A 21,812-nucleotide genomic window follows, 5' to 3' on the forward strand; every position below is an offset into this window, starting at 1 on the left:
AGATTATGACAGCTGTCCTGCTGCTCGCTCAGGGGCAAAACTCTCTCCCATGTGTGCTTTGGAGCTTGCTGACCCCACTAGAATCTATGCCATTGAAGTTCTCAGATCCTGGCTCAAAACTTTGTGCAGTGCAAATAGACTGGTTCCGCTGCAGTCAGGACTCAGCTCCACAGCTGCTTCTAGCAGAGCACAGCTCTGAGGAGGTCCCTGTGCCTCAGCTGAGAGAAGGGCTTGGAGGGCTGGGATGGACGGAAGGAGGGGGCAGAGGTGGTAGATCCACAACTACAGGGGAGGAGGGCTACTGCAGCTGTAGCCTTAGGGTGCAAGTAGAATTCTTTCCTGGCCTCTGCACAACTCCCTAGTGCCCAGCTTGGTTACTTGGGCTGTGTGCTGAGAGGAGGATTGGCCCTTGGATGGGCTGTCGAGACAGTAGCTGTAATATTTTCACTTTTCTTTGTTTTTCTTCTTTGTATCATAGGTGCATTTTTCTTCCAATTATAAAGAAAGCGTGCTCCCAAGAAACCCGTATGAGTGAGGCCCCGCTCTGCAATGGAATCCTGGCCTACCCTGGCCTGGGTTCTGCTACTTAGCCTGATCGCTGACTGTCTGAAAGCAGTTCAACCTAGAGACTTCACAGTGAAAGATATTATCTACCTTCATCCTTCAAGTAAGATTCATTTCACATGCTTAAAATAGGATGTCACTGTGCCAAGGCTTAAAGAAAAAACCCTGAATTCAGACAGCAGAAACATCGGGTAGTTTGAGCTCAGGAATATGTAGCTTTTTGTAATGTTAGCCTCTGCACTAAAGAAAGTAAGTTATTAAAATAGAAAGGAAGTATGTTTTATATGTGCGTACATACAATATACTTTGTGTCAGAAGAATATTTCTTGGTCAGTTTACATGACAACAAACGATTAAAAGCCAAACTACCTGTGCTATTGAAATGATATAATAAAGCTGACCAGACAGGTATCTTCAGGGATCTTCTAGGTCACCTCGCTCAATGTATACTTAGGGCTTGATCCTTCTGGAGTTCAGATGAAAGCTCTGCGATAGCAGCACTGAACAACTGGTAGGATGGCTGAATCTGATACTTTGTTACTGAGAGTCTAATAAAGTGAAGTAAGCTACCGGGATTGGCATTACAGACTAATGGGATGGCAGAAACACTTTTGGCTAGTACGTGTCATGAGGCACTGAGCAGTTGGCCTTGGGATACTGTTTCCCAGTAAACTTAGGACACATTTTTCTAGCAGCATCTGATCATCATGGCTGTCTCTGCTCTCTGTTTCCTCTAAGTGCAGCTCTTCAGCACACTCAAGTAACTCACTACTTTTGGTAGTGAAAATGGCTGGTACACACATCATTGGCATTCACTGCTCATGTTGTGGTCCCACTATGTCGGGCTCTGACACACCCATTTTATCGCCTGCTCACCATGTCTCCATTCAGTATGGCAGTGGAGGTTTGCTTACATTGCTGAACATCTCTTGGTATTATAACGAGTACTATGTGGAAGCCTCCCTACCTCAGTGTGGAGTAAATGTGAGTGCCAGGTGCTAGTTCTTGGTTCTCTAGATTTATTTCAGCAGTGCTCAATAGGCTGCAAGGTGTGGGCCATAAGTACCCAGGATTTGGCAAAGGGGATTAATGGGGGCACTTGTTTATAATGTGAAGCTATCCTCAATGCTTACTGAGTATCTCATTCCCCAGTCTAGCATTGCACCTATGTTTCAATTCTACAGACTGTTAGGACAATTATTTTCTTTTACTAATGTGTGTAAATGGCAGACAGCTGAGGTAAGCATAGTTCACTTTTATAGGCAACTTTTGTCCTTTGTGATAGACTCATGGAAATAAAAACACAACTTACAGCACTCAGGAAAGGTGCCACATTGATAGCCCTGGAGATTGAAGTCGACTGTTGATCACAGAACAGGTGCACCCCAAGCAACAGCAGTAGACGCCTGTTAATGTGGCCCTGCCTATACAGCTCAACCTTGTGAAGGCTCCGTCCTTCATCAAGGCCTGGGCTAAAACCTATTAAGTCAATGGAAAGACTCAGTGAGTTTGGATTAGGTCCTCAGTCTTTGATTTCTCTACGAAGAGCTCTCTGCCAACAATAGTTATTTATTTTTATTTTTTAATTTTTGGTAGCGTGACCACCTGTCCCTAGGAAATGGTTTAAGATCACTAATTTCCTTCACAGGGGCCAGGGAACAGCTGTCGGATGGCAATGACTTTGTTACCATTGACCAAGCCACACTGAAAGCATTCAGCTAGAGCTGAAAGGATGTTATCCCTGCAATTCCTCAGCCACTAAGTTGTTAATTTTCTGAGCCTCTGGTTTTTTTGATTGATTAAATGAGGTGAAGCTCATAGAGCTTGAGATTTTGTGAACTTCTTTCATGGGTTCTGGCTCTAGTGTGAGGTTGCAGTCCTTATGCCCATATAATTTAAATCCATTTGCCCCAAGGATGAGTCATTAAAAATAATGAGCCAGATCCTCAGGTGGTGTCAATGGGCATAGAGTCAGTGAAGTCAGTGGAGCTGTGCCAATTTACACCAGCTAAAGGTCTGGTCCAATATCTGTTGAGCTAAAGGGAAGCCTATGTATTAGGAGCTAGAGGTGACTGAAAATCCCAACCATTTTCAGGTTTCTTTTAATCAAAAGTTAAATTTTGAACAAAAACTATTATTGACAATTTAAAAAAAAAATTCAACCAGCTCTGTTTAGGGGCAGAAGGGAGCTAGACTGGCACTAGAGGCTGCCCAATTTAGGACTCAGTTATGCAGGTCTTACTTATTGTGGTTAGCAATTATTTAATCACTGTGATTATTCATTTAAGTGCTCACCGACATGAGCAAAGGTTGCACAACCAAGTCCTTAAGGCATTTCATTTCGATAGCAATATAAGATGCTGCATGTATTTTTCATTAGTTTCTCAGTCTCATTGTATTTTTTTTCATTCTGCTTGCTCTGTGTTCCTTTTTCACCCAACTTTCCCCCCCTCACCCGCACTAATGGAATCTGATGATGATCAACTTTGTGAGTCAAACTTTTGAACCCACACTTGTTCTAGTGGGTTTGAAATTAGGCAAAATGTGTTTGCGCACCCCTAACAAACATCTTTGTTGGAGAAATGTAGCCTTTTTTTTTTTTTTTTAGTGTATGTTGAACAAAGACTAAATCTCCACAGTAGTCTTCCAAAGAAAGCTGGTACAAAGTGAACCACTGCTGACCAAGGGAGTTAATGGATGGATAAAGTTACAGGCAGTTACGGGGCACCGTGAGGTTGGTTTTTTCTTTAGAATCGTCCTTTCCTGAGGGACTGAGGCCTTATGTCCCGAAACACAGTCTATGGAGCTTATTAACTTCTGTGATCAAGAGCCAAATGAGATTCACTCACAGCTGTGGCAACAACTGTTTGAAACTTTATTTTACTCCAGTAGTGCTTTGAAGATAAAGAAAATACCATGCAGCTCAGGAACTTCCACAGTCTCTCCTTTTTGCTCACCTGTTTTATCAGATATAGTATTAGTTAATGGTCTACTACAAGAAGCAGTGTTCACACACGTGTGTCTAGCCACACATCTCTGTTGTCTAGAAGCTATTTCCAGAGAACCCTTCCTGCCTTTTGATATCCAGAGGAGCCATTTACTTTTTAAAATAAACCCCCCAATCCCTGGACACTTGTGAGATGAATATGTTTTGGGATGCTGGCATGAAGACAGCCATAAAGAAGAGTTTGGAGTACTTTTGTGCTCTCATTTGGGTTGCTTGCCAAAACTGAATTAATAATCATTTCATAGGCAGATTTGTATTTTGCATATAGAGGAGAAAATCTATATTTTGTGACAGTCTCTGCTAATACAAATTGGCCTATGTTTTAATTTCAGAAGATTACATCTGGTCAGGTGCCATGTAATGCTTTGTGTCCAACAAAATCAAAGTTTAACACAGCATTTACCTAGACCTTTGCAAATAGGTGAGCTGCAGATTGTCTTAAACCTGCTCCCGGCCAATGGGAGCGCAGAGCCAGTGCTCGGGGTAGGGGCAGCGTGCGGAGCCCTTTGGCCCCCCCACCTAGAAGCCAGACCTGCTGCTGGCCACTTCCAGGGCACAACACGGTGTCAGAACAGGTAGAGACTAGCCTGCCTTAGCTGGGCAGCACCACCGATGGGACTTCTATTGGCCTGGTCGGTGGTGCTGACCAGAGCCGCCGCAACCTAGTGCCTTGCATTCCCCAGTTTGAAAACCACTGTCTTAAATCATACAAGCTCTTTGGGCTTTGGGACAGACCAGCCTTCAGAGATGCATACCAACTCCATATAGGTTGGTATTCAAAGTACATTTGAGATCCAGGGACTGGCCACGGATTGTTGATTCAAGGGCCCCAAACACCTCTGTATAGGGTGTGCAGTGGTTACTACTCTAGTCTTTGGACTGGAACAGTGACTATAGAGGTGTTGTACTGAATCTTGCATTGGTTGCTTGAAATGAGATGGAGTGAAATTTAATTTATACTATCCCCATTTTATTGCCCCACATAATGCCTTGGCTTTGTGCCAATTGTACATTTCACCTATTGTTCTTTGGTTAGTTTCTGGGCATTGTACTGAGAGATGGCAGCATCTGGAAAAATCCATTTACTTGGATTCATTTAGGATATATTGCAGAGGTCTTGCCAAGAGAGCACTTTAAAACTTCGTTTCACATTTGGCGAAATAACTTGTACTCTAGCAGATTACTGATAGCTGGAGGTTCAGCAAATTGATGTTTTCTCCATTTGGGAGATTAGTCGGCATTCAAAAGTGTGAGTGTATTTCCTCTGTGAGACCGATTTCAGAAGTATTTAGTCCAGCTGACGTTTTGTTAATAGTGATGTTGGAGTAACAGTATTGAATACTGCTGTGAAATAATATTTGCACAGAGAATGAGCAAATGCAATTACGGGGCTGGATCCCATACCTCTTATTCAGATGAAACTCCCCTGGAGGTCAGCTGTGGGCAATTTTCCTGAGTATGACTGTTTTACTGGGCCATTGTACTTGTTCTTCCAGAATTTTAAAATCCAGAACAATTTATGATGGGGCTGAGGCACACATATCTAGCAGCAAATACATTTTTAAAAAAGAGTATTATCATGGTGCCTTTAAAAAGCATGGTACAGACTGGCTAAATGATCATCAGTTTAAATTAATTTTGTTTACATTTTTCAGCCACACCATATCCTGGTGGATTTAAATGTTTCACCTGTGAAAAGGCGGCAGACAATTATGAATGCAACCGATGGGCTCCAGATATCTATTGTCCAAAAGGTAAATTAGCTCCATGCTATCTGTTTAGATTAAATCTATGTTAAGGAAATGCCTAAGTAGTCCCATTTAAGTGATAACATGCACAGGTATCCAACACCCGCCGTTACTGGAGGTTTATAAGAACAGGTTGGACAAACACCTGCCCGGGATGATCTATATATACTTAATCCTGCCTCAGCACAGGGTGATGGACTACCTGACCTCTCGAGGTCCCTTCCAGCCCTACATTTCAATGATCCTATGCTTTTCATTATTCTCCAAAAGTATTTGAATTCAGGTGATGGCTATTCATACCCGTAAGCCTCAATTATTGTAAGCAAGGTTGGTGGATGATACAAATGATGCATCCAACGCTCACACTTCCCTTTGCAGTAGATGGGTTTAGAGCTTTAATTGATCCCCATGTTCTCCCACAGCTGAAACAGAAATTAAGTGTCAGTGGGACGTAGGCTCCCAAGTATGTAAGTCACTTTTAGAAATGGGACTGTGATGAGGTGTTCACCCCACACCAGCCCTGAAGGGGTTATGGTGGTGCAGATGGGGCCAATTAAGCTTATAGGCCACACCTGGTGGAGAGTTTGGCATGATTGGAAATGACTACTGGCTAATAAAGCCCAGCTAGGGGAGAAGATGGATAAGGTATGAAACCAGGAAGTTCCCAGCAGAAAGGGGCTACAGTGTGGAAGCTGTCAGTCACTCTCTGGGCTTGGGAGGAAGGGGAGGAGGAAACCAAGGCTATGTCTACACTACGGACCTTACAGCGGCACAGCTGTACCAGTGCATCTGCGCTTCTGTAAGGTCTCCTGTGTAACCACTTTATGCCGGCGGGAGAGAGTTCTCCTGCCGGCATAATTAAACCACCCCGAGCAAGTGGTGGTAGGTATGTTGGCAGGAGAGCGTCTCCCACCGACAGCGCTGTCCACATGGGTGCTTTTGGTGGTGAAACTTATGTCGGTGAGGGGCGTGTTTCTCTTCAAATCCCTGACCAATAAAAGTTTTGTCAACAAAAGTGGTAGAGTAGACAAAGCCCTAGGGAGAGAGAGAGAAGCCCTGGGATCCTTGCCTACATCTAGAAAGGTGGAGAAAGCCTGTGGGAGGTGGGATAGTAAGCAACCCAAGGAAGAGCAGCAAGGTTAGAGATTGTGCAGACCGTGGCTGGAACTCGAAGTAGTGGGTGGGCCTGGGTGCCAGGGGAAGTGGCACAGGACCTGGCCTTGGACCGGAAGACTCTCTGGAATGGCATGAAATGTAACAGAATCCTGTTTGGAGAGTGTGGAAAATATTTATTAATTTGCAAATGAGGCTTCTGTATTCTGCTGCGTTCCCTTAGAACACCAGGGAGCAACACTAAAAAAAACCCACAAGAACATTGGGAGGGAAAGTTTTGTTTCATACAAGGAAAAAGAACCAGTCTTGATTTGTTTGGGGGGGGGGGGCGGGGTTATCATCCACCAGATAGTATATAATGAGAGAGTACTGTGCATAATTCTACTCAAAATGGCAAAACTCCCATAGAAAATCAACTAACATAAATTTGAATCAAACTAAAGCAGCTCAGATCTGGAGACCAGTTTTGGTCAGGTAGTAGAAATGATTTCTAGTTAGAGATAGTTGTGAGAATCTTTGAATCAAAGGTATACTCCACCTTTTGGAAAACTATTTATTTTTTAAAAATCTTGCCTCATTTCTAATTGTTCCCATTGGCCTGACATTGAGCACAGCGCAGAACAACAGATCTGCATACCTCTGAAATTTTGAAGTCTTTGAAATCCTGACAGGGATCCAAATTCTGTGGGTGCCCTTTTCTGCTTTTTATCTTCTCTTCATTCATTTTCTCTTCCGTGCTCTGAATGTCTCTCCTAATTCTCTCAATTAATTGCTTCCTGCTTTCATCTTTCATTTCTTGCCCACGCTGACATCCTTTATATAACATCACCTTCACACTCCATTTGTCTCTCATTGTTGCTCTTCCTCATTTTGTCTTGTGTTTGTGTGTTTGGAGAAATCCTTCTAGCCTTGGTGGGGCCATGTAGTCCCATAGTTAGCCTGCCTAGCATGGGGAGCAGAGAGTGGGCTATGAAGAGATACCAGGGGACTGTGTACTACTGTGTACTACAGGCAATGCTTCATGGTTAAGGCTATGTTTTCATCATGGGTATTTTTAGTAAAAGTCATGGACAGGTCACGGGCAATAAACAAAAATTCACAGCCTGTGACCTGTCCATGACATCTACTATATACCTCTGACTAAAACTTGGGGACAGGAGGGGCGGCTTGGAGGAGCATCCTAGGGGGTGTGGTGGGTACTAGGGGGGCATGGCCTGGGGGTGTATGGCAGGTGCCGGGGGAGGAGGGGTGCCACAGCCTGAGGGGTGCGGCAGGTGCTCGGGTGGGGGGTTGGCGGGGCTGGGGCAGGTTTCCTGCCCGGCTCCTGGGAAGCAGCGACCTCCAGCTCCTAGCTACATGTGCTGCCTCCATTCTGCTCTCCCCCAAACCCCGGTTCTGCAGCTCCCATTGTCTGGGAACTGTGGCCAGTGGGAGCTGTGGGGGTGGTGCCTGTGGGCGGAGCTAGGAGCTGAGGGAGGGGAGTTCCTGTAGCCCTTCTGGAGAGGTCCCCCCCCCCGGTAAACACCGCCCCGCAGCCCAATCCCCAGCCCTAAGCTTCCACCCACCCAAACTCCTGCTGCTGGGGGTGGGCCCAAGACTGCCCCAGCAGCAGCTGGTGGGACTGGCCCAGGGGCTGCCCGAGGTGCTCAGGTGGCTCCCGGGCCAGCTGCCTGGGTCGCTGCAGAAGTCACGGAGGTCATGGAAAGTCACGGAATCCGTGACTTCCATGACCTCTGTGACAAGCACAGAGCCTTATTCATGGTGTCTCTCTCCCCAGTGCTATTGAGAGAGGGACAGGCAGGGCCAGGTGATCAACACTACACAGATCCACTGGCCAAGCATATCCTTCCCATATATAGGGGAAGCCCAAGGGTATAAACTATCATAGTCCAGCCACAGCAAAACAGGTGTGTGAGTATCCTCCACTTTGCTGCTAGATACCCGCACTGGTGTACGTCTTCCTCTAAAACCGGTACAAGTCCCCTTGACTAAGTCCATTTTCTTGAGCCATTCATAGGGGATCCAGATTTGGCCCTGACAGTTACTCATGAAACTGTTCAAAATAAAGGAGCTGCAGAGAGAAGTTTACAATGGTCAAGAAATATTGCTGACTGACCTTTTGCAACTGAATCTACAGAACTCAAGATGTAAGCAGCTGACGTTTTTGGAAAGCAGCCTTCATCTAGCCAGTTCTTTTCAATCGGCACTTAATATATATTTAATAATGTCCTTTAGCTTTCTCATCCAGCATCTTTCTGAATTATGTACCTAGATTTGGTGGTGATTGGCCCATTGCAAATGCCTTCTGTAGTCAGTGCTTTTCATGCATCTCCGAAACCAAAAGACAATAGTCCCAATAGCAAAGACCAGCCATCCTGTGTCCCTAGACTAAACCAAAGAGATGCAGGAAATCCTTCTGAATTTAATTTGTTTTTTTAAGAGTTTAAATTAATGTAACTTCAATAACAATGAAAGATCAGAACAGCTTGTGTCAAATGATGGCAATAGTAGCAGTTCCCACCCTGTTTTGGCAGGAATACACATTATTTTAAATAATTGACAATGATGATAGTGGCTAAAAACAATCTGCAGACTAGTCTATCAGACACAAAAGAATGACTGCAAGGCTTGCTTTCAATAAAAATGTTTCCCAGCTTCAAAGAATCACTGGTTCAGACATTAAAGGGAAGCCAATAGCTAGGCAATGCCAATTGCTTTCTTTTTGGAAATCATGTTTCCAGTGACTCTCTTTATTTCGTTAATCAGGCTCATGCAGACCAGCTTTTGATGGTATGTCTGTGAACTACTGTTGCCACTCTACCTTGTATTAAAGCTTGTTTGTTTTATCTGCTTTTAAAAATGCTTGGTTTCTCTTACATTTCACCACAGCAGGATCACTACGTATTTACAGAATATGGGATTTTGGAGCCCGGAATCGACCAGGTGGAAATTCAAATCCATCTTTTTATCTTTAGAACAAAGAAGCCCAAATCTTCGTAGAATGGAGTTATCAGATGGCATTTTGCTCACATAGCATGGAGCATTTAGTCCTAAAACTATCAAGGTACATTGGGAACAGTGTACTTTGTAGCTGGACTTCAGCCTGAACCAAGCTCAGATTCACTATATGCTCTACTTTTTTTTATCTTCAGAGGCTGAGACAATGTCCTTGTGTGCCACCTCCCTATAGTGGCATTCTTTGGAATGAATAGAAAATAATAACCTAGACAGCACGGTGTTACTTTGGTGTTGGGCAGCAATGCATGCAACACACTCCATTTTACAGCTCTGGCTCTTTAAAGTGTTCCTGTCCTGCAGGTGATTTCCACTGCATTCTTGTAAGAAACAGCTCTCCTTTTCTGCAGAACAAGTAGAAAATTGAAAGGGCCAAGGCCAGAGTTGCTCTTTCTTTGGAAGAAGGAAGGAGTAGTTTCCATGAGCTGTTGCTTGCAGAAATGACAAGTATAACGTGCACTGGCATTTTTTATTTATGACCATGGATTTTGGAACAGATGCAAAGGAAAGTCTGAGAGATGGAACAAAGCAGAACAATTCACAGCTGACGAATAAAAAACAAGTGTAGCTTGTCTTGTTTTAGAGTAGCAGCCGTGTTAGTCTGTATTCGCAAAAAGAAAAGGAGTACTTGTGGCACCTTAGAGACTAACCAGTTTATTTGAGCATGAGCTTTCGTGAGCTACAGCTCACTTCACCTTGGTTTTCTCTCCCCCCCACCCCACTCTCCTGCTGGTAATAGCTCATCTTAAGTGATCACTCTCCTTACAATGTGTATGATAAACACCCATTTTTTTCATGGTCTGTGTGTATATAAATCTCCTCACTGTATTTTCCACTTTATGCACCCGATGAAGTGAGCTGTAGCTCACGAAAGCTTATGCTCAAATAAATTGGTTAGTCTCTAAGGTGCCACAAGTCCTCCTTTTCTTTTTGTCTTGTTTTGTTTTTTGTTTTTTGTGTGGGTTTTTTTTTTTTTTGAGAGAAAGGGGGAGAGAGAAGCATTAATTCTGCTATCACTTAATACTGATTTTAAACTGGTGTAAATCTGTTGGTCCTGATTGTCTTCTAACACTATTGTAATTCAGGAATAACTCCACTGAGTCAGTCGAGTTACACTGGTGTAACTAAATGAATCAGTGCTATTGGCTTACATGCGTCAGAATCAGGCTGAAAACTTTACCAGTTCACATTGTAAGGAAAGTCAGATGTGATCTGTATTTGTTCCTTCTGGATGCAAAATCAGTGTCTGTGTGTGTTTGTTGGTTTGTTTTTGTTTTTTTATCTCCAACTTTCCAAGCAAATCATTTCAAAATAAACTAATTTATCAGTTTTTTTAAACAAATTGAAAGAAGAAAAAATAATTTCATGTCACAGTTCTAGTAAACAGGCCTAAAAATTTACCTTATAACTGAAAATTGATCCCCAGGCTAATTGTGAAGACCTGAAGTTATTTACTCATTCCATAGGTTGGTGATTTTATCTCGGGGGGGGGGGGGGTTAGAGGAGTAAAGTTGCAGCACCTCCTGCTCTGCAGTTATCTGAGCCTTTTCTGGGCTGCTTGTGTTATGTGATATTGCAAGATAAGAAAATTCTCGGTATTGCATTTAAAAAAATAATAGAAAATTTGTTTTAGTTAAATAGATATTTTAAAAAATTAAGTCACTTTCACAGGAGCTTAAATGCAAGAGTTACCATGGAAAGCACATTTCTGCATAACTAAAGATTAGTGCAGTGTATTATTAAAACATGAACAACCCCTGGAGTGAACATGAATGACTGACAGCAATTGCTAGAGTGCAGAAGAGTGCGGGCTCATGCCTTAGCATTGTACATTAGCCTGCCCACTCTTCTGGGTAGGCCCATCTCAAGCACAGTGGGTTAGTTATCCAGTTCTGTTATGACCCAGCACTAGGAGTATTCCTGATATTCAGTTCCTGAATGGCTACTGAGCAGAGTCTGACAACTGAGGCAAACTGTTAAGTGGATAGGTGCCATCTGAAGCAGCGTCATGGTTATGACTGTCAGATCCTGTATACATATTACATCTAAAAATCCTATGTTAAAAGCATGGTAAAACTGAAAGTCAAGCCCTCTCTGCTCCTATCCAACCTCCTAAAGCTCCTGCTTCCCTTCCCTTCTGCTACTGTCTAACAGACCCAAGCCCCAGCTCCTGTTCCCTCTTCTGCTGTCATCCAACACCACCCCTCCAGTGCCCCACCTCTTGCCCCCTTCACTTCTATGCCTGTTTAACTCCCCTGCACTCTGGCTTTTGTTGCCCTCCCCCACCACATCCCAGCCTCTGCCCCCTCTTCTTCTAGCCCATCCCCACTTAAATCCTGTCCCTCTCTCCCAAGACAGCTCCCTGTGCCCAACACCCCAGCAGCTCTCAGCAGCTGGGAGGAGCAATTGGAAGGAAATGCTTGCTCAGCACTTGAGGCTTCAGGATGCTCAGTCACTCTGTGGGGATAGACATATGCAGTCCAGTTGCTCATAGGAGCTGTGAGGGGATTGAGCATGCTCAGTGGAGATGGAGTCTTTGGAGAACTTGCTACCAAATTCTAACAAATGTCTACTGAGCATGTGCAAACGGAGATTTTCCAGAGGCTATAACTTGATCAAATTTAGGCGAATTTTCATTGTGATGGCAAATGGCACAGCATGGAGGTGCCAGAGCTTGTTGACAGAATGGTTGAAAGAATTTCTCTTAACATGGACAAAACAACAGATTTTCCCCTAATCTTAATTATCTGAAATGACTGAAGCATTTTTGTTGAAACTTAAAAAAAAAAAAAAAATACAGTTCTTTCTGAGGCAGACATCCAGCCTGGGAAATTTTAGCCTGAACTGTTTATAAACTTATAAGTCATTGAAAACGGGGTCGTATAATGGAAAGTGTTGAGCAACCTTAACTATAGGTGGCAGTACGAGCTCCACCTTTAACTGAAACTGTATTTAAAGAAACATTTTCAACTTCTAAATCATATATTATTTTTTTAAAATTCATTTTTTTGCACAACTTAAAATTTGGGTAAAATTTAACTTGATATGAGATGATCTTATAATTAAGGCAAGTATCTGGGAAACAGGAGAACTCTGTTCTGTTCTTGGTTATGTCACAGTTCCTACATTGCCTTGGACACCTTAGTGCCAAAGAGATGATGCACAGCTAAAGGACACTGACTCCATTATGAATTCTTTGATTATTTGGTTTAACTTTATGTAGTGGGCAGGCCCATCAGCCCATTTGCTTACCTGTGACCCCATCAGCTTCAGCATACCAAAGCTCTCACCTTTCCAAGGTATTAACTGTAATGTAGATTTATCTATTTCACTTTTACACTCATCTTTGCTCTGGGCTGCCTCTTGTCCTCTATATAAACCCAAGGTATGCCTTCATCTTATCAGCTGTGATCACTGCTCTTACCCTGCACTGGGAAAACAGGCAATATATAACAAAAGGCTAGAAAGCACAAAGAACATTACTTTACTTCAGTCCCTTGAGAGTGTTTTTGTATGCATGTATTTTGAATCCAGGGAAAAAAGACTTTTATTTGGGATGATAAGAGCATCTTCACTGGTGCATGTAGATGGAAGCTGATAAATGCAAACATTGCAATGCTTCTCTGTGAGAGCTCAATCTTGCAAGGTACTGAGCATGTCTTGAGAAGTGCCAGGTGTTCTCAGTTGTCACCCAGGCACTCTGGTCCAGATCCTAAAAGATACGTAGGTACCTGACTGCCATTGATTTTAATAGGTGTTAGGTGCCTTGGATGATCTGACCCTCAGTAATACTTAAACACAGTTTGTTGCTCACTAGGGAGCTGATTCTCCAAGCTGCAGAGCCCCTGAATTCCAACTGACTTCAACAGGATTTCAGGGTGATCCTTACATTGCAGGAGATGTTCATGACCTAAGAAGTATTTATGAAAGAGAGGAAGGGTAGGTCTCATATGACACACAAATGCACATATCTCACTGGTTATGACCTAGAATATTTTCAAAAAAACTACGTAAAATATTGTTCCTTATCAAACTTTTTCAGCCCAAAGTAAGTCTGTGAATCACAATGAAACTCCTATTAAAGAGAGCCAGTGGGTGCATTATATTGGGGTGTCTTCTAGAAACATGGAATTGTAAATGGGTTTCAGCTGATATGTATAAAGGGTGAACTTCATCCCTGTGCAGAGGGGCAGCACGGGCTCTGTGCAACAGATAAGGTTTATGTGAGGCTAAAGTGGTACATGCATAGGCCTTGTTCTGTTGCTTTATTGGGAATGGATTTTACTCTAGAGGCCCAATCCTGTGAGGTGCTGAGGTATTAAATGGCACCTTACTCCCATTGATTTCAATAAGATCTAGGTGCCTAAATATCTTTGAGGATCTGGGCCTGAGTGCTTTCAAGTCCAGTCACCTTCAGTGGGAGTAGAGAGCGCTCAACATCTGATAAAATTAGGCTCTGACCTCTTAGTAGAATATATATTAAAAGTCTTGCATTTGTAGTGACTGTAGATTTAAGCAAAGGCAGTCTGTTAGATCATCGTCAGAGATCTGAAATGCTCAAGTCTGTTTGTCATGGGTATCACCACTCAAGTTCAGAGCTGGCCAAACTTATGACAAACATTTGGTATTTTTATTGCCCGTGTTAACTAATAACACATTTGTTCAATAATCCTTCTCTTTGTAGTTGATGAATACCTAAAAAGGGAAAAGTTTGAGAGATTCTCTTCCAGTTAAAGATAACAGCTGCACAAGAACATCCACTTTAATTTAATTACACATTTTTTTTCCCCCATGAAAGCAGACAGGATGTTCATCACTACCTACCAAGCAGGACATAAAAATGAGAAAAAACGTTTCCTATGTTTATATTATTTTGCTATCATCTTACAGAAATAGGAAATTAGAGCCCAGTGGCTTTCTGTTCCCTTTGTAGTTGAAGACAATTATGATTTTTTAAATCACTCACACAATGGTTTACATTTTCAGAGCATTTAAAAAACATTAGCTAGTTCAGCATTTCCAAAAGGGTGGGGTACAGCTTCCTGTGGGGGTGGGAGAAGGGTGCAAAGGACTGGCCAGGGGGAAGGGAAGGCGTAGAAGATGTATAAATTGAGATGTGAAGGTGTTATAACACCCTCGCCCCTAGTGGGAATAGTGGAGGATGTCATTGACTTCATTACAGTTTGGGAAACATAGAGCTAGTTAATCCTCATAAGTTCCCTGTATGGTAGGGAAGTGCATTAATCACCATTTTATAGGTGCAGAAACTGAGGTATGGAGATGCTAAGTGACTTGCCCAAGAGTACACAGCTAGCTGGTGGCAGAGCCAGGATTAGAAGACAGGCATTCCTGACCACCTGTTCAGTCCTCTGTCTAGATTATGGACTATGGGAAGGATGACTCGCATTTGCAGTGATCTCAATCATGAGGAAGGAAAGCATGTACATGAAGTTAGTGGAAGAAAATCTTTAAACCCATATACATTGATGTTAAGGGGCATGAAAGGTCAGCTTTAGGGACAAAACGTGAATGGCGAATTCCTGCAATTGGTGTGAATTTAATACTTTTTTTTTTTTTAGCTAGCAGTGCTATAAACTAGCACTAGGTCCTGAGCTATTGATTTTTAGACTTGGATCCATATTGAAATGCTCAGAGTCTGGAGGTCTCTTTAGTTCACCCATGATATTTGGATCCATATCTAGATATGACTAGATGACCTCTCTTTCAACCCTAATCTTCTATGACTCTATGATATGGATCAAAACTTTAAAAGTTTCAGAGATGTTTGAGATCTGAGGAGCTGTATAAGAGCTTACAGCACTAGTTTGTATATATTTACACTTTGATCTAGGATAGGAATTTGGTATATTTCTTCCATTTTTTTGTCTTTGCCATGACTTTCTTTACTTACTGATTGCATCCATATTTCCAGAATGTGATCACAACTACTCTATGAAGTATGAATTATAAATAGAATTTGTCCAAACCCAAACATGCTTTTCTCTCTCTTTCTAGGGACAAGATATTGCTACACTCAACACATATTGGAAGCTGGTGGAGAAAGTATATCTGTCACTAAGCGCTGTGTGCCACTGGAGGACTGTTTGTCTACTGGATGCATAGATTCAAAACATGAAGGCCACAAGGTTAGGAGCAAAAGCTATCTGCTTTGGTAAAAACTGTGCAGAAATCTTCTGCTCTTAGCCAGAAGTCTGACACATACAACAGGAGGAACAACATCACCAAAATTGTAATGTCTCTATTTTTGATCAGTCCTTTGCTATATTCATGTTGCTTTGTTTCATAGAAAAAAGGGAAGTGATCCTTTTAAGCATTAGGTAAAGAGGATTATGGGCTAACTCCTGCTCCCACTGATGTTAGTGATTTAAGTGAATTTGGTCCGTGTTAAATAATGAGAGCATATAATTTGCATGAACTCTGCAGAGCTAGGCAAAATCTATAAACATTCCCCTTACAAAGACAGGAGCAAATCCTGAAATCCTTAGTCAGGTTTTACGCAGTGACAAAACTCCCTTTTCTCAGGCAAAGGAAACTTTGTCTGAGTAAAAATTGGTAATAACTGAGGAAGGATTTGGGCCAGTATGTATATATACAGATTGAAAAGTGTGAAAACATAAACACAGGAAAGAGTAACATCATCCCACTCTCCTTGAGGAATTAAAATGTTGGGTCCACAAGACGAAAGACAGGGACATGGCTAGACGTTTTTGATGGTATGTTAAAGACCCACTGGTACTGCAGGAAAGAGAACCATTCTAATGAATTTAAAAAAAACAACATTTTGCTTATACTATTATACTTCCTGATTTTCTCAGCCCAGTTAGTTTTAATGAGTGGGAACATTGTCCTGTGAAGTGTTTTTGTACCCTCACCAATGTAGGGCATCGGTGATAGGTGAAAGGGCACTGGCCAGTCAGTAATCATGCAGTGACTTATTTATTCCATACATGAGCTGGATCTTCTAATTTTATCAGGAATGGGTTATTTTAAAAGGCTGTTTTATTGAAAAATAAGTCAAGATTTCAAACTCCTGACACATTTCAAAAGTAGGTTCCAGTCAGATATTCCTATGAGTAACCAACCAAGCTCTGTGTTCCCTGGGGTATTCTAGCAATTTAGGGCCATAGCATTCCCTCCTGCCTGGGCCACATGAAGATCTGTGAAGTTCTCCTACACATTTGAGTCAACAGTGTGCCCTTGTTGCCAAGAAGGCCAATGGCATTTTGGGATGTATAAGTAGGGGCATTGCCAGCAGTTCGAGGGACATGATCGTTCCCCTCTATTCGACATTGGTAAGGCCTCATCTGGAGTACTGTGTCCAGTTTTGGTCCCCACACTACAAGAAGGATGTGGAAAAATTGGAAAGAGTCCAGGGGAGGGCAACAAAAATGATTAGGGGACTGGAACACATGACTTACGAGAAGAGGCTGAGGGAACTGGGGATGTTTAGTCTGCAGAAGAGAAGAATGAGGGGGGATTTGATAGCTGGTTTCAACTACCTGAAAGGGGGTTCCAGAGAAGATGGCTCTAGACTGTTCTCAGTGGTAGCAGATGACAGAACAAGGAGTAATGGTCTCAAGTTGCAGTGGGGGAAATTTAGGTTGGATATTAGGAAAAACTTTTTCACTATGAGGGTGGTGAAACACTGGAATGTGTTACCTAGGGAGGTGGTGGAATCTCCTTCCCTAGAAGTTTTTAAGGTCAGGCTTGACAAAGCCCTGGCTGGGATGATTTAGTCGGGGATCGGTCCTGCTTTGAGCAGGGGGTTGGACTAGATGACCTCCTGAGGTCTCTTCCAACCCTGATATTCTATGATTATCACTTGATGGTGAGGGACAAAAGAAGCAGGGGTAAACCAGTGACTCCCCCACTATTCGCAGGGGCCTGTGCCATCTGTGTGAAGGCCATGTTCCTCTTCACCTGTTCCTTCCCCCGCCTCTCTTTTGGCCCATGTCACTACTGTTTCTGCAGGAACTATGCTGACATGGGCTGGTGACCAAAAAACCACTCCTCCAGCCCCCAAAGAGAGAAGGAAATGAGAATGTTAATGTTGACTGGATAAGTTTTCCCAAATGACATTAAATATTGATACATCATGCAGTAGACCCAGGAAGGAATTATTTGCTCCCTCTGCAAGGAGAAGTAACTTACTGTAGCCTTGAAAAGGGTGCAACTTACTTTTACCTGGTGCCTGGCCAGATCAGTGGATGATGCCTGAAAGTGGGGGGAAGCCACTCCCTCACGTCCCCCACACCTGACTCACTTGTTCTTGGTGGCATGCAACTCCTCTGTCCCCTGAGCCAAGTTCCTGACTGGTCCTACATGTCCATGCATAGTCCTATGGAACCAAAGCACAATCTTCCCTGAAATGTTCACTTGCAGTAACGCCTGCTGTATCTGGGTATGTGTCAGTCACTGGCACCAACTTTATGCTCCTTTTTTTTAACAGGGGATACTGGACAGGAATCAACACCCCCTGAAATGTTGTGGTGTTTCCACTAGGCGACACTCATCATGCGGGCCTTGCAGGGTAGTTAAAAATCCCATATGCTCATTTCTATCTATTATCCTATGCTAGCATTCAGTAATTCTAGGACACAACTGAGTGATATACCTTAAAATGCGCCCCTTCCCATCTACACTTCCAGCATTCAGGTCAGTTAAGATGCGTGGTGTCCAATGTACTTAGTTAATATTTCTGAATGTTGCTCTCAAATGTGACCGGTTGGTAACATTTAAAATCTTTTATCACTAACTGTTGTGGAACCAAACTTCTAATTCTCTCTGCCCTTGAACTCTTAATAACTAAAGAGAGTTGCTCGGGTAATTAAACTCCAAGACAGATTATGGTGGTGATCCTCCAAGACAAAAACACAAGATAAACTTTATACATGGGATTGGGAGCAGTCCCATTGAAGCTGACTTTACTTTACACACCTTTTAAGTCTTCTTTATGCTGCCAGAATGGTGTAAAGGGACCTTAATGAAACTGAGAATTCAGGCCTTTGAATAGTATTTATTCCCAATAGGCTGTATACGTAGAACATGTATCTTTGTGTATTTAATTCTCCAGTATTATATTAGCCTAGATATCAGGTGATGGGTACCTAGAAAGGCCTAGATAAATTCATGATTAATTTCTGAAAGTTATGCTACATATCGCATCGACTCTGCTGTAAGCATACAGCCAAAATGGGTGTTATTTTTTAAATGGCTTACTCTGAAAAAAAGTATATTTGTTTTAAACTGAATGCTACGGCCCTCCCTATAGCAGACATCACTTGTCCAGGCCACGCATCTGTCCTAGACAACTCTCTTGCCCACCTGACCACGTGCCAGACCCCAAATTGCTATTCTTAACACCTTAATACTATCCTAGACAAATTCAGTGTCTCCAGGCCTCTCCAGAATAAGGAGGGGTGACTGTTGTTATTTGTATTGCAGTAGTCCCTAGGAACCTCCACAGAGATTGGGACACCATTGTGCCAGTCACTGTACAATCATGGAATAAGAGACCGTCTCCACACCTAAGAGCTTACAATGTAAATGGAAAGACAGACAAAGAGTTGGGGGCAGGGATATAACATACAAGCAGAATGACCAATGTGATGGTTTGCAAACATCATGATAAATCCACTCGTTAGTCTGAGGTACTGAGGTATCTTCAAAAGTGGAATAACTCTGGTTACTGAACAGTTTTATTTCTTTCAGATCTGCACTTCCTGCTGTGAAGGAAATATCTGTAACTTGCCATTACCCAGAAATGCAACTGATGCAATATTTGCAACGACATCCCCTATAAATCAGACAAAAAGACTTTCCCAACATATATCAATAATAACGTCATGTCTCCTGTTGGTATTTACTTCATAGCGATGTCATATGGTGCCATTTGTATAGTTGGAAAAGCTCAACTGGATGAAAACCTTAGTATCGATATATGACCTTATCTTAATATATGTTCAAAATCTTAGTATTTCAACAACATTCCCAAAATTTTAATTTTTTCTTGATTTTTTTTTGTTAATTTTGGTTAGTACTGCACCTAAATGTTCCTGAAGTGTATTCTCCTGAAGGGGAGAATAATCCAATTGTTTTCACTTAATATTTTGAGTAGAAACACATTTGAAATATTTTCAAAGCTAGTGGGTCGCCCATATACACTGGTACATAGAATATTCTAGAAATTTGTCTTCTCTCTGTGAAGTGGTAATATTTGTTAAAGATATATTATGCAGCTTATTTGAAGCTCTCTCATGAAGAGGTATTTATTTACTGATTCCAACAGAATAATTTGATTCTCATATCAATCTTTGGCACCTTCCTGATTTGTTTGGAAACCTCACAGTAGCTAATCTAACCTTTCAGCTCTCGACGCCTGCCCTGTCATTTTGTTGCACACCACAAACTTCCATTGGATCTGCTGCTTCTTTCACTTACAGTGATGTAAATCAGGAGTAACTCCATTGAGGTCAATGGAGTTACACCAGTATAAAAGTAGTTAGAGGAGAACTGGGTCCAATGGGAGATTGTGAACAGGCTTCAGCTGTTCACAAATGCCTTCTCTAAAGCAGTCCATCAACAGTGAAAATGTGTTTTTTTCTTCATGAGAACCCAGAGGGGAAAAAGAAACCTTCACGTCTGACTTTTAAAATGTTTGGATGTGGTGCTGAGCATGGTGGTGTTACCTGTTGTAAAAACTCATCTATTCTATAAAGAATGACATCACACAACCTTTTGTAAGTCAAGCCTGAGACCTTAGTTTTTTAAGCTTTATTGATTGAAACATGGGCTCAAATACAACCAGCCAGCTTTAGTCTAAGAGGGGAAAATGTATATTAAAAGCTATTTGAAAGCCTCCTGTGGAATATGATGGTGCATGGCAAGGCAGCACAGCTCATAGTGCTTCACAATTTTATTTCTTTTTACAGGTAGGTGCCCAGTCCTTCAAGGTGCTTAACACTGACTCTAATTTAGCAAAGCGCTTAAGCACATGCTTACCTTTAAGCACGTAAGAAGTCCCATTGAACTCACTGTGTTTTGGAACAACCACATAGACATATTCTGGCCTGAGTCCATGCATGCCAGTCCCAGTGATGTCATTGGGGTATGGACACTAAGAGTGAGAATAAGATAAAGCTTGCCTAAATTCAACTTTTATGACAATATTTTTAAATACCATTGGAGACAGAATTTAGAATTAAATTACTACTAAATTAAGGACTGATCCAGCAATGTTCCCACTCTCCAAATTCCTGTTGACTTCAGTGAGAATTATACATCCCAAACAACTGCAGGACTATGCCTGAGGTTTTACATTTAAAAGTATATATCAAAATGTATAAAACTGTTTAGCCACATGTCAAGAAACACATTGTAGTGCATGATTGTACTCTGACAAAGAAAGGCTAGTAAAACGTCATTTATTTCTAATGTTTACTCCTGGTATATAGGGTGAAACTTTTAATAGTCTTGGCTATAATTTTGGCACCAACTGTTGTGTATGTCACTTGTAAATCATTTATACAATATTTATTTTTGTATGGTATGATTAGAATCTAATGTATTGTTTTTAAAAAAAAACATTCTTAAGAACAATTTACCCTAATAGGATAGTTGTTTTAAGATTGGGTAAAACTGTAATATATACTATGATAATTTATAATATTTTGCACCAATGTTGAAAAAAGATTAACTTGCTTTACAAGGTCAGTAGTAAATTAAAGTTTCCCTCACTGGTTTAACTTAAAACTAAAGAAAAAACTGGGTGGAATTTTGATAGATTGTACAACCGTGTAATTTTCCATGTAAGTGTTTTTGAGCTATTTTTGGTTAGCAAGAATCAACTGATAACTTGCACTTAATCAAATTACAATACAGGTTTATGCTCCGAGGCTTATGTAGTGAAATGTATTATAAAGAGGGAGGAAATATTGCTGGAATCCAAGTGCTCTGTAAAAAATCTTTGATAAGAAGGTACCTTCTAAAGGGCATAAAAATTGTCCACAAACACTAATCCGGTAGAGTTTCTTCAAAATATCAATAATCTGTAGACACTACTGAGCCCAGTAAGCAATGCTCTTGTCTTAAGGCTTGTCTACGCTACCGTTCAGATCGACGGGCAGCAGTTGATCCAGCGGGGGTCGATTTATTGCGTCTAGTATCGATGTGATAAATCAACCGCCGATCGCTCTAGCGTGTACTCCACCTCAACAAAAAATGCACAGTGATGACACCGTGGTAAGTAGATCTAAGTACGTCGACTTCAGCTACGTTATTCATATAGCTGAAGTTACATAACTTAGATCGATTCTCCCCCTTGCCCCCATAATGTAGACCAGCCC

General features: G+C 41.9%; 1 protein-coding gene across 1 annotated transcript in view; it reads left to right on the plus strand.

The window, feature by feature from the left end:
• Window positions 1-21,068, plus strand: part of LYPD6 (LY6/PLAUR domain containing 6) — a 65,600-nt gene extending 44,532 nt beyond the window's left edge. Inside the window, exons 2-5 of the mRNA XM_084643706.1 lie at window positions 479-667; window positions 5,227-5,325; window positions 15,463-15,593; window positions 19,180-21,068. Coding sequence (XP_084499832.1) covers window positions 550-667; window positions 5,227-5,325; window positions 15,463-15,593; window positions 19,180-19,341 — 510 coding nt within the window. The 5' untranslated portion in view covers window positions 479-549 and the 3' untranslated portion in view covers window positions 19,342-21,068. The remainder of the gene's footprint in view (window positions 1-478; window positions 668-5,226; window positions 5,326-15,462; window positions 15,594-19,179) is intronic.
• The last annotated feature ends 744 nt before the right edge of the window (window positions 21,069-21,812 follow it).

Source organism: Lepidochelys olivacea (genome assembly GCF_965140295.1).
Source record: "Lepidochelys olivacea isolate rLepOli2 genome assembly, chromosome: 11".
In the NCBI taxonomy this organism is placed as follows: domain Eukaryota; kingdom Metazoa; phylum Chordata; order Testudines; family Cheloniidae; genus Lepidochelys; species Lepidochelys olivacea.